At 48.6% G+C, this 13,827-nt stretch overlaps 1 protein-coding gene across 1 annotated transcript; it reads right to left on the bottom strand.

Annotated features, from left to right (window-relative positions):
• Positions 1–1,340: 1,340 nt before the first annotated feature.
• OXT (oxytocin/neurophysin I prepropeptide) lies at positions 1,341–2,337 on the bottom strand. Its single transcript, XM_086699853.1, has 3 exons — positions 2,133–2,337; positions 1,773–1,974; positions 1,341–1,495 (listed from the first exon to the last, which is right to left on the bottom strand). The coding sequence occupies exons 1-3, from the start codon at positions 2,250–2,252 to the stop codon at positions 1,440–1,442; spliced, it is 378 nt and encodes a 125-aa protein (XP_086555979.1). The 5' UTR covers positions 2,253–2,337; the 3' UTR covers positions 1,341–1,439.
• Between the last annotated feature and the right edge of the window lie 11,490 nt (positions 2,338–13,827).

Raw genomic sequence — 13,827 nt, forward strand, 5'->3', positions numbered from 1 at the left:
GGACCTAGAGGGTATTATGCTAACTGAAATAAGACAGAAAAAGACAAACACCGTATGGTTTCACTTATATGTGAAATCTAAAACAAAACAAATAATGAACTAAAAAAACAAACAAAAAGAACCACAGTCCAGGTTGCTGTAAGCCACTGGGATTTTCAAAAGCCTCATCTCTATTCTTCTTACACATCTTAGCAATAATGATCTTTTTTTCATTTTTAAAATGTATATTTATTCAAATGCAATATGCATATAAAATATAAAAATATATTCAAATATGATATACATATAAAAGTTAGCAAATCACATGCACATGTTAAGTTTTCGGAAAATGAACGCACCTGTTTTACCAGCTCCCAGACCAGGAAAAGAGAGTATGACCAGAATTGCCCTTGGACCCCCTCCAGTCACCACCTCACCCAAGATTTTGCCTGTTTTCGTAATTTATAGTAAAAAAAGTCTTACGGTCCGCTTCAGGGTATTTTTTTCTCTCTCCACCTGGTGAGACCCACATACTGCTGTGTGTGTGTCGGGGGGTGCTATGCAGACCTCCAGTGTGGGAGAAAGCCCTAGAAACTACACTTTTTCTAACAGCGATCTGTTGCTGTTTCACTTGCAGGGGGGAGTGTGGCCGTGGACCTTCTGAAACTGCTCAGGTAAGTGAATGACCGCATGTTTTGGGAAAGAGGAATTAGGCCGTCTTGATTCTCAAAAGGGTTTTGGATCCAGGAATGGCCGAGAAGTAGGTTGAAGATTGTTTGTTGGCGGCTTTTGTGTTTTGCGGTCATTCTGTGGCTGTGGGCTCCCAGGAGTCCCTGGCCCGTGGGGTCCCCAGCACTGTCAAGTTCCTCAGCCGCACAGGCAGAGGCAGGCCTGCTGGGTCCTCGGCAGCTCGGCCACCTCTTCTGCGCACCAGTGGCCTCCGGTGGCCTGGAGTCCAGCTCCTCGGAAACGTGAAAGCCCTTCAGCTGCGAGGCCCCAAACCCAGCCCTCGGGTCGCGGTTCAAGCCTCCCTCCAGAGGTAGGGAAGTCATTCCCCCGCCACTGGCCGCCTCCCCTTCCTCTGGTTCCCTGTCAGCACTCCCGTCGTTTGGGTTCTTTGAAATGTTCCTGGTTAGGCCACCTGCTACAGGCCCCCAGCTCTGTTTGGAGCGGGAAGCTGGGGTCTGTTTCCATCTCCCTCGTTCGCCAGCCCGTGCAGGACTTCGGCTGCGGGAACGGCGCGCCCCGAACCCCGGCCCTCCCGCTCGGAATTGCCCGGAGACGCAGGCCCCGCCAGGCGCGACCCTCGGGGTTCCCCCAGCGCCCTCCTTCCCGTTTCTGAAAACGAGACGCCAGACGAGTTGCAGGGGGAGAAAATTCTGCTTTATTTTATTTCATTATTTCTGGGGGTGGCTGCGGAGGGGCGAGGGGCGCGCTGCGCCGCTGTCCGGGCCGTCGGCTCAGCGCTGGGAGAAGGCGGCCTCGGCGTCGCAGGCGGGGTCGGCGCGGCAGCCGTCTGGAAGGACAGCGGGTCAGGGGCCGCCCTGCGCGGTCCCCTCCGGGTCCCGGGTCCTCGGCCTCTGCCCCCCCTCCGCGCCCCCGGCCCCGGCTCACCCGGGCTGCAGCAGACGCTGGCAGCGGCGCAGCGGCCCCGGGGGCCACGCCCACTGGGACTTCCGCACCGGCACCACCTGGACTCCGCCCCCGGGGCCGCGCCCACCGGGACCTCCGCACCGCCCCCACCTGGACCCCGGCCCCGCCTCCCCCGCCCCCGGGCCGCCCCGGCAGCGCACCGTCGTTGCAGCAGATGCCCGCGGCGGCGCAGCGGCCCCCGCTTCCGCACGGCTTGTGGCCCGACTGGCAGGGCGACGGCAGGTAGTTCTCCTCCTGGCAGCGCAGCGCCTCGGCCGTGCCCACGAAGCAGCCCAGCTCGTCGCCGCAGCAGATGCTGGGCCCGAAGCAGCGCCCTTTGCCCCCGGGGCCGCAGGGGAGGCACTGGCGGGAGGGCGGGGGGTGAGCGCGGGCCCTGCGAGGCCGGGGGCCCGGGCTCGGGGTGTGCAGGGGCCGCGGTCACGGGCAGGGGCGCACGTCCACTAAACCCCCTGGGGCCCCGGCGGGGCGGGCAGAGGCGGTGGGTCGCGGCGGGGGCTCACCTGGCGCACGTCGAGGTCCAGCGCGGCCCTCTTGCCGCCCAGGGGGCAGTTCTGGATGTAGCAGGCGGAGGTCAGCGCCAGGAGGCCGAGCAGGCAGCAGGCGAGGCTGGAGCCGGCCATGGTGTGGACACACTGGGTCGGGGGCGGCGGCTGCGGCGGCGACTCTCCCACCGGCCTTTTTATGGCTGGGGCCGCAGCAGGCGGAGCCCTGTCTAAGAGGGCCGCCGTATGACTGGTCACAGCGGGTCACTGCGGGTCAGGCCGTGGGCGCCCGGCGCGCCCCCTCATTTGCAGGGGCCTGGCCCTGTCGCGGTCACCGGCTCGGCTAATGGACTGGGGGCAGGGGAGGCAGACAGTGAGGCCGTGCGGGGGAGGGTGGCCTGTGCGGTGACCTAGGGTGGGACAGGGAGTATGGGGGTGCGGCCCAACCAAGGACTGTGTAGCTCGTCTCCCAATACCTGGTGGATGGGTTACAGGGCAGACCCTTGGACCCCGCCAGGCTCCCCATCTGGTCTCTTCCCTGGCCGCAGCACATCCTGTTTCCTCTGTTCCCGAGGTCCCCGATTGCTGAGCCCAAATTTCCAGGAACCCACTTCCACCCTCCCACCAGCACCCGCTTCCCTGCACCTGGAACTTGTATAGGGAAAGGGCTTTATTTTCTGTAACTTCTAACCGAAATTTAGCCTTTGCTTCAACCATGAGGTGGGCAAAGAACCAGTGGGATTTGCAACGCATGTGGCTTTGTCACAAATCAAAATGACAGATATTCTCCTATCACATTACAGCTATTGCAAATGTCTCCAAACATTGTTTAGACTCATCATCACTTTGAAATTATGGCAGTTACTGGACGTTATCTAATGCTGCATTTATGTATTTATATTTTTAATATATATTTTAAGTTTTTTATATCTAATGCTTTAAATAAGCATTGTGACTGTATCACAAATTTGTTTTAACATTTTGATATCTGAATATAAATATACTTGGTTTCTTTTGTAATCCTATGTCTTTTGTTTTATGCATTTAAAAAGAGTGCTTTTTTTTTGCATTTTTAATATATCTTAAAATGAAAATAATTACAGATAAAGACAGACCGCCACAGTGGAAGGGATGTTGGTCAATGTCATGAACAAGGAGATGCTCAGAACCAATCCTTCTAGAAGGGACCTGCGGGGGGTGGGGACATGGGTGGCTGAGTTGGTTAAGAGAAGGACTCTTGATTTTGGCTCAGGTCATGATCTCACGGATCATGAGTTCAAGCCCTGCATCAGGTTCTACGCTGACAGTGGGAGCCTGCTTGGGAGTCTCTTTCCTTCTCTCTGCCCCTCCCCTGCTCATGCTCTCTCTCTCAAAATAAATAAATAAACTTAAAAATAAATAAATAAGAAAGAAAGGACCTGCTGGGGCACCTGGCTGGCTCAGGCTAATGAGCATGCAATTCTTGATATCAGGGTGGTGAGCTTGAGCCCCACGTTGGGTGTAGAGATTATATATATATATATATATATATATATATATATATATATATATATATATATATATCTTTAAAAAAAAAAAGAAGGGAATTGGGGGCACCTGAGTGGCTCAGTTGGTTGAACGTCTGACTTTTGATTTCCTCTCAGGTCATGATCTCTCGGTTTGTGAGTTTGAGCCCCATATGGGGTCTAAGCCTTCTTGGGATTCTCTGTCTCTCTCTCTGCCCCCATCCCAATCACTCTCTATCTCTCTCTCTCAAGATAAATAAATAAACATTAAAAAAAAAGAAGAAGAAGGGACTTGCCACCCAGCTGCTGGGAGTGTGGTCAGCAGACAGCTTTTGGTGGCCACCCATCCAGGGCCTGTCTCAGCTGCAGAGAGCTGCCTGGCCCAAGGTCACACCCTTCCCTGGTGGTCCATATCCAATAACTGGTCCATTTTGGCCGAATGCCGGGCAACTATGAAGGACTATTTCGGTTCCGTAACTCTCCATAAGGTCAACTGAGGCCTGCATACAAGTTCTCCCTCTACCTAATCCTGTTTCGACCCCTTCCCTCCCACGGGTGTGGGTCCCGAGGGCCCCTGGTAACGAACACCCAGCATGTTGGATGCCATCTCAGAGGGCTCCCTGGGAAGCCCAACTTGCCACTGCACAGAGGAAATGAGGCCAGTGTCAGAGCAGACTCAGTGGGCTCAGTCTCTACACGTAGGCTAGGATGGCCCCAGCCGCTCCGTCACTCTTGTGGACCCTCCTCAAAAAGGGTGCTGAGGCTGCTGGGGCTGCGCGGGTCACAGCGCCCGGCTGGCCCCGAGACACTTGTGTCAGCTGCCTGGCATGAGGAGCTGGTAAGGCCGACCTCATTACAGTCAGCGGCCAATCCTGTTTCTCACCCAAATCAGCCCATCGGTATTGCCGGGCTAGAAGGCCAAGGGCTTGACCCTGGAGGCAGCCCCAGAAGGGCCTCCTGCCTGTCCTTTGGGCACCCTGACCTCACCAAAGTTAACACATGCACATAAACTGCCCTCGCATAAAGGCCCCCCAGGGCTGGCATTCCTTCAGCTCATCAAGGCCTCCTCCTCCGAAGATGCACGGGGTCCCACTGCAGATGCCTGAAACACTGGCAAACCAAATGGACAAAACTCCCCGCTCTCAGGGGCTTATATTCCAGCAAAGGAGGGGAGGCATTAAATAATAACCCTATTTCAGCAGGTTAGGAGGTAGCGAGTGCAGTAGAGAAAAAGGGGGGGGGGCATGTTGCAATTTTTCTCAGGGTGCTCAGTCCAGGCCTCTTTGTGAAGGTAACAGCAGACACTTGGGCATAAGGAAAGAAGGAAGCCACGTGGCTATCTGAAAGGTGGCCCTGTTTTCTATGGTTACATAACAAATTACCACAGATTTGCCAGCTTAAAGCAGCACCCACTTATTTCCCACCCCTGCCCCCCATCCCCAGTTTCTGTGGGTCTGGGCATGGCTCAGCTGGGTTCTCTGCTCAGGGTCTCCACAGGGGTCATGTCAAGATGGCAGCCAGGCTGCATTCCATCCCGGAGCCTGGGAGATTGTTGGCAGAATTCATTTGCTTGCAGCTGTAGAACTCATGGCTTGCTTCTCCAAGGCCAGAAACAGAGGGAGAGATCTCTCTCTCTTTGGTGCTTCCAGTCTCTGAGCATAGGGAAACTTCTTTTAAAAGGATCACCTGATTAGGCCAGACCCACCAGGATCTACATTTTTATTATCCTTTTTCTTTTAAACGTTTACTTATTTATTTAAAAAATTTAACATTTATGGGGCACCTGGGTGGGTCAGTCTGTTAAGCGGCTGACTTCAGCTCAGGTCATGATATCACGGTTCGTGAGTTTGAGCCCCGCATCGGGCTCTGTGCTGACAGCTCAGAGCCTGGAGCCTTTTTTAGATTCTGTGTCTCCATCTCTCTCCACCCCTCCCCCCTCACATGCTCTGTCTGTCTCTCTCTTTCTCAATAATAAATAAATGTTATAATGGCACAAGAACAGACACTCAGATCAGTGGAACAGAATAGAGAACCCAGAAATGGACCCACAAATGTATGGCCAACTAATCTTTGACAAAGCAGGAAAGAATATCCAATGGAATAAAGACAGTCTCTTCAGCAAGTGGTGCTGGGAAAACTGGACAACGACATGCAGAAGAATGAATCTGGACCGCTTTCTTACACCCTACACAAAAATAAACTCAAAATGGATGAAAGACCTAAATATAAGACAGGAAGCCATCAAAATCCTCCAGGAGTAAGCAGGCAAAAACCTCTTTGATCTTGGCCACAGCAACTTCTTACTCAACACGTCTCTGGAGGCAAGGGAAACAAAAGCAAAAATGAACTGCTGGGACCTCATCAAAATAAAAAGCTTCTGCACAGCGAAGGAAACAGCAAAACTAAAAGGCAACCGACAGAATGGGAGAAGATATTTGCAAATGACATATCAGATAAAGGGTTAGTATCCAAAATCTATAAAGAACTTATCAAACTCAACACCCAAAAAAGAAAGAATCCAGTGAAGAAATGGGCAAAAAACATGAATAGACACTTCTCCAAAGAAGACATCCAGATGGCCAACCGACACATGAAAAAATGCTCAACATCACTCCTCATCAGGGAAATACAAATCAAAACAACAATGAGATACCAACTCACACCTGTCAAAATGCTAGCATTAACAACTCAGGCAACAACAGATGTTGGCGAGGATGTGGAGAAAGAGGACCTCTTTTGCACTGCTGGTGGGAATGCAAACTGGTGCAGCCACTCTGGAAAACAGTATGGAGATTCCTCAAAAAATTAAAAATAGAACTACCCTACGACCCATCAATTGCACTGCTAGGCATTTATCCAAGGGATACAGGTGTGCTGTTTCGAAGGGACACATGCACCCCCATGTTTATAGCAGCACTATCAACAATGGCCAAAGTATGGAAAGAGCCCAAATGTCCATCGATGGATGAATGGATAAAGAAGATGTGGTATATATATACAATGGAGTATTACTCGGCAATCAAAAAGAATGAAATCTTGCTGTTTGCAGCTACGTGGATGGAACTAGAGGATATTATGCTAAGCAAAATTAATCAGTCATAGAAAGACAAATATATGACTTTACTCATATGAGGAATTTAAGATACAAAACAGATGAACATAAGGGAAGGGAAACAAGAATCATATAAAAACAGGGCAAAACATAAGAGACTCTTAAATATGGAGAACAAACAGAGGGTTACGGGAGGGGTTGTGGGAGGGGGGATGGGCTACATGGGTAAAGGGCACTAAGGAATCTAATCCTGAAATCATTGTTGCACTATATGCTAATTTGGATGTAAATTTGAAAAAATAAAAAATAAAACAAGTTAAACAACTAAAATAAATAAAAATTTAAAAAACGTTATAAATAAAAAAAAGTATTTAAAAATTTAACATTTATTCATTTTTGAGAGACAGAGTGTGAGTGGGGGAGGACAGAGAGAGAGAAAGAGAGAGAGAGTGCAAGTGGGGAAGGGACACAGAGAAAGGGAGAGAGAGAATCCCAAGAATCTGTCAGCACAGAGCCCAACATGGGGCTTGAACTCACGAACTGCGAGATCATAACCTGAGCTGAAGTCAGATGTTTAACCTATCGAGCCACCCATGCACCCCTCTTTTCCTTTTTTTTTTTTTTTCTGTTATTGTTCTTTTTCTTTTTTTCTTAAAATATTTTTACTTGAAAGGTGCCTGGGTGGCTCAGTCAGTTAAGCGGCCGACTTTGGCTCAGGTCATGATCTCACAGTTCGTGGGTTTGAACCCCGCATTTGGCTCTGTGCTGACTGCTCAGAATCTGGGCCCTGTGTCTTCCTCTCTTTCTGTCCCTCCCCCACTCGTGTTCTGTCTCCCTCTGCCTCTCAAAAATGAATAAACGCTAAAAAAATTTTTTTTAGGGTGCCTGGGTGGCTCAGTGGGTTAAGCATCCGACTTCAGCTCAGGTCATGACCTCGAGGTTCGTGAGTTCGGGCCCCACATCGGGCTCTGTGCCGACAGCTCAGAGCGCGGGGCCTGCTTTGGATTCTGTGTCTCCCTGTCTCTCTGCCCCTCCCCCGCTTGTGCTCTGTCTCTCTCTGTCTCTCAAAAAGGAATAACCGTTAAAAAAATTTTTTTTTAATTTAAAAAATATTTTCGAGTATAGTTGATACACAACGTTACATTAATTTCAGGTGTACAACATAGTGAAATCTCTATCATTCTTTTAACTCAAAGTCAAACTGGTTAACTTGGATAATTGGGACCTTGAATATATCTGCAAAATCCCTTCACCTTTACCATATAATGTAAAGGGAGTGATACCTCATCATTTTTACCATGATTTTTATTGGTTAGAAGAAAGTTACATGTCCTACTCATATGCAACAGGAGAGTACACAAATGTGTGGATATCAGGAGTGATTACAGACAGGGGCATCTTGGAATTCTGCCTGTCATGGAAAGGGAGTGTTCTAGGCAGCAGAAATAGTAAGTGCAAAGGTCCTGAGGTGCAAATGTGTCTGGCATGTTCAAGGAATAGCAAGGAGGCCAGAGGGGCCAGAGCAGAGTGAGTGACCAAAGACCTGGGGTCAGAATGTTAATGTGGGGCCAGGTCAGATTGGGCCAAATGCAATGGGGAACCAGGGAAGGCTCAGCAGAGAGAAGCAATGTGACTGGATTTACAAGTTATTAGGACAACTTTGGAGATTATATAGTTTTTTTCAACTATAGGACAAAGGTGGAATCAGGGAAGCCGGTGGGGGAGCTACTGCAGAATCCCCACAGGGGATGACAGCGGGCTGGACCAAGATGGTGGGTGTGTGGAGGGAGAAGTGATCTGATTCCAGGCATGTTTAGAAGGAAGTGTCAGTTGGGGGTTGTTGATGGGTTGGATACGGGCGAGAGAGAAAAAGAGGAATCCAAGATGACTCCAAGGTTTTAGAGCTGAGCAGTGGGCAGGACAGAGCTGCCATCAACTGGGATGAGGACCCTGAGTGTGGCACAGCTTTGGGTTGGGAAGGGCAGGAGCTCAGTGTGGGCATATGATGTTTGAGATGCCCATCCCACATCTGAAGGAGACTTTGAGCAGGCGTTTGGATACGAGGGTCGGGAGTTCAGGAGAGGGCTAGGCTGAAGACACGTTCATCTGGACATCATCAGTATCAATATTTAAAGGCATAGACCAGAGCGAGCTCACCCAGGAGGAGTAGAGATGGAGAAAGGGTTGAATTGTGCTCTTAAACAGACCATGGATGGAGCGCAGGTAAGAACAAGAATGTAGCGTGAAGACAGGCTTTCAAGGAGGAGGCAATGATCAGCTGTGCCAAATGAGGCTGTCATGAAAGTGGAATTTCACTAAACAATTTCAATAAGGTATAATTTGTGTAGCATAACACCCACCCATTGTAATCACACAGTCTGACGATTTTAGTAAACGGTTGTGCAGCCTTTACCCCAATCCAGTTTTAGAACACTTTCATTCCCTGAAAATGTCCCTCATGCCTGTTTGCCATTGCTCCCTGCTCTCATTGCCAGCCCCAGGAAACCACTGATGTCGTTTCACCCTTTCTAGAAAGTTCCTATTAACGGAAGTATATGGTGTGTAATTTTTCGTGTCTGGCTTCTTTCATTTGCCATAGTGTTTTTGAGGCTCATCCAAGTGATTGCATGTGTCAGCAGTTGGTTCTTCTCTATTGCTGAGTAGTTCATGGATGTACCTCGTTTTGCTTATCCATTCACCAGCTGATAAACATTTAACTGTTTCCTGTTTTGACCATTATAATAATCTTGCATTTCTATACAAGTCTTTGCGTGGACACGTTTTCATTTCTCTTGGGTAGTTATCTAGGAGTAAAATTGCGGGGTCATAAAATATATGTCCCGTTAACTTTTTAAGAGGTGAACAGTGTCGGGATGCAAGGGTGTTTCAATGTTTGCAAGTCAATCAATGTGATATATCGCATCAACAAGAGAAAGGATAAAAACCATATGATCATTTCAATAGATGTCAAAAAAGCATTTGACAAAGTGCAACATCAATTCATGATTAAAAAAAAAAAACACTCCACAAATAGGTTTAGAGGGAACATATCTCAACATAATAAAGGCCACATATGAAAACCCCACAGATATCATTATATTCAATGGTGAAAAACTGAGAGCTTTCCCCCAAAGATCAGGAAAAAGACAAGGATGTACACTCTCACCACTTTTATTCAACATAGTACTGGAAGTCCTAGCCACAGCAATCAGACAAGAAAATAAATAAGGCATCCAAATTGGTAAAGAAGTAAAACACTCACTCTTTGCAGATGACATGATACTATATACAGAAAACCCTAAAAACTCCACCCAAAACTACTGATTAGTGAATTCAGTAAGATTGCAGGATACAAAATCAATGTACAGAAATCCGCTGCATTTATAAACACTAATAACAAAGAAACAGAAAGAGACATTAAGAAAATAGTCCCATTTACAATTGCACCCAAAATAGGGGCACCTGGGTGGCTCAGTCAGTTGAGTGTCCAACTCTTGATTACAACTCAGGTCATGATCCCAGGGCTGTGGGATCAAGTCCTGTGTTGGGCTCTGCATTGAGTGTAGAGCCTGCTTAGGCTTCCCACCCCCTCTCTCTGTCTCTCTGTCTCTCTCTCTCCCCCTCTCCCCTGCTTGCGTGTTTGCCCTCTTGCTAAATTAAAAAAAAAAAAAAAGATATTAAAACAATTAAACAAGCAAGAACAATTGTACCAAAAATAGTAAAATAGCTAGGACTAAACTAAACCAAGAAGGTGAAAGACTTGTGCTATGAAAACTATAAAACACTGATGATGAAAGAAAGTGAAGACGGCATGAACAAATGAAAGGATATTCCATGCTCGTGGCTTGGGAGAACAAATATGACGAGGATGTGGAGAAAAAGGAATCCTCTTGCACTGTTGGTGGGAATGCACACTGGTGCAGCCACTGTGGAAAACAGTATGGAGTTTCCTCAAAAAATTGAAAGTAGAGGGGCACCTTGGTGGCTCAGTCGGTTAAGTGTCTGACTTCGGCTCAGGTCATGATCTCTTGGTTCATCAGTTTGAGTCCGCATCGGGCTCTCTACTGTCAGTGCAGAGCCTGCTTTGGATCCCCTGTCCCCCTCTCTCTTTGCCCCTCCTCCATGCATTCTCTCTCAAAAATAAATAAACATTAAAAAAAATTGAAAGTAGCATTACCATATGATCCAGTAAATTCCACTACTGGATATTTACCCAAAGAATATGAAAACACTAATTCAAGAAATATATGTACCCTTATGTTTTATTGCAGCATTATTTACCATACTAAATTACAGAAGGAGTGTCCAAGTGTCAACCCACAGATGAATGGATAAAGAAGAGGTGATATATATATACATATACACACACATATACGTACATATACACATATACGTGTATACATATATGTATATACACATATACATATATGTACATACACATATGTGTGTATATACACATATGCATATATACATATGTGTATGTGTATGTACATACACATATATACATATATGTATATATACACATACATATACATGTGTATGTATATACACATACATACACACATACAATAGAATATTACTCAGCCATACAAAGCCATACAAAGGAATGAAATCTTGCCATTTGCAGCAACACGGATGGATCTAGAGAACATAATGCTAGCTGAAATAAGTCAGAGAAAGACAAATACCATACGATTTCACTCGTACGTGGGATTTAAGAAACAGACGAACACTAGCAACAAGAGACTAACCAAAAAACAGACTCAACCATAGGGGGGAGGCGGGTGGGGGGATGGGTGAAATAGGGGAAGAGGATAAGAGCCCACTCATCATGACCGCTCCGAGGAATGGAGACAACTGTTGAATCACTATATTGTACCCCCGAAGCTAATATAACACCGTATCTTAACTATACTGGAACAAAAATAAAGATAAAATAAAATAGAAACAATAGAGTGCTGTAGAGCAGTAATCTTAAAAAAAAAAAAAAAAAGAAAAGAAAAGAAAGAAAGAAAGGTGAGCGGTGTCCCCTCTGCCTGATGGTCCTGGTGTGGAGCCAGTTGAAGCCCCAGGGAAGGACTCCCAGTGGTGGCTGGAGGGACAGTAGGGCTGACAGGGCTGAGATGGCGTGTGCATGCGTCCCGCAGAATGGTCTACGATGCTGAAGCCACCTTCTCTATTCTTATGCCAGAGGGGCTCAGCAGTTCCCACGGAAATCGCACAGCCCCAAGGACAGCAGCCCCGGGGAGTGGTTTCAACGAGGCTCTCAGGACTGTTCGGGAATGAGGTTTCTTTGTTGGGACTAACGGTTCTCTCCCCACATCTTGGTTGCAGATCTCGAAAATAGCCCCCCCCCCCCCCCCCCCGTGGTCTCTGAGCCCTAAGTCTGCCCTCAGGAGGCTGTTTCTGGTGTTTTCCGAGGCCCACCTCTCGGATGGGTGCGCGGACAGACCAGAGAATCCATTGCCCTTTTTCTTTTCCCATAAAGGGAGTTCCTCCATCAGAGGCAATTTGGTGGGACATCCATCGTACTGTATGAGGCGTCCGGTGGGTCCCTGCCGCTGTCGGGTTGGGCTCTCAGCAGTGACGGTAGCCAGGTCGGCGTTGGTGAGGGCAAGTCCGTGAGCTCGAGCACCCACTCGGCCGCAATCCCCACCACCGTGACCATGTCGTTCTTGAGTCCAAGCAACAAGACGTGCGGTGGGAGGGGCTGAAGGGTGCCTGACATGTGCAGGCACGGAGTTACCTTACTCCCAGATTACTGACAGCCCACGTCTGCTGTAGGTCCTTTTGGTGAGCTTCCTAAAGAGACACAAATATTCCCCAACTTCAGGTCCGTTCTGAAGGTCCATCCACATACTCTCCCACAGGCCTCCGTGTTACCCCCCCTCCCCCTCACATAGCTGCTAAGTGCCAAGCCCCTTATCATGCAGCCAAGTCATCAGCTACTTGCCTGTCCCTAAGGGTGTCTCTAGTCCCAGGTAAAGCGGTTGTGATACTGCGTCTCCAGGGCTGCTAGCTGGGGAAAGCCATCTCCTTACTGTCCTTCAGGGCCACTCGTGAGCGAGACAGCAACACCACAGCCATCTGCCATCTGGATATGAGCTGTTTAAAAACAGGACTCCGTTTTCCTCCTCTTTGGTCAGTTGGCCACATGAGACTCCCCATGAGATCACAAATAGGACTTGAGGGGGCGCCTGGGTGGCGCAGTGGTTAAGCGTCCGACTTCAGCCAGGTCACGATCTCGCGGTCCGTGAGTTCGAGCCCCGCGTCAGGCTCCGGGCTGATGGCTCAGAGCCTGGAGCCTGTTTCTGATTCTGTGTCTCCCTCTCTCTCTGCCCCTCCCCCGTTCATGCTCTGTCTCTCTCTGTCCCCAAAATAAATAAATAAATAAATAAAAAATAAAACAAAAAAAACAAATAGGACTTGAGGAAGGCGCATGCGTTCAGGGACAGTGCATCTGCCCCTGCCCCTGCTGCCATCTGCCCCACAGCGGGCCGCACATACATGAGGGAGCCCAACCGAGGGCAGACGAATCATCCTGACATAGACTCGTGAGCAGTAACAAGTATTTATTGTTTCAGACCATGAAGGTTTGGGGTGGTTTGTGATACAGAATAGGCTAACCGAAACCCACCTGGAGTGTCAGCATCAGGCAAACTCTGACAGGGCTGGGGGACTAGGGAAGATCTGTTTTTCCAAGGGAGCTAGGGACTTGTCAAAAAGGGTTATAGCTTTGTTCTGAAACCTGAGGGACTTCTGACGTGAGATCTCACTGGAGCTTGCCACAGGCTTCCCCAGCATTCTGGTCCACGGGGGACATCTTAAGCACGAGGGGACTCTCTGGGTCACAGGTCTAAAAGATAGAACTGCCTGCCATGCAGCTGGATGGCCCGTGGTGTCCTCTTGCCTTAGAAGACTCTCCGAGCCGGCAGTCGTTCTGGTTCGGGCACATGGGTCAGAACAGCACATTCAAGGGTGGCCAATGTGGACCCCAAAATCGAGAGGGTCACCATGCACTGTGAACCCTTTTCAGGGGTAAAAGGCGCTAGGTATAGCAATTTGCCCGTCATCTTTTGGGGGTAGAAAGACCATCTGTTTTGCTGTTAACTATAAAAGCAACATACATATTTAGGGGCGCCCGGGTGGCTCAGTC

Source organism: Puma concolor, chromosome A3 (genome assembly GCF_028749965.1).
Source record: "Puma concolor isolate L17-30 chromosome A3, mPumCon1.1.hap2, whole genome shotgun sequence".
Classification (NCBI taxonomy): Eukaryota; Metazoa; Chordata; class Mammalia; order Carnivora; family Felidae; genus Puma; species Puma concolor.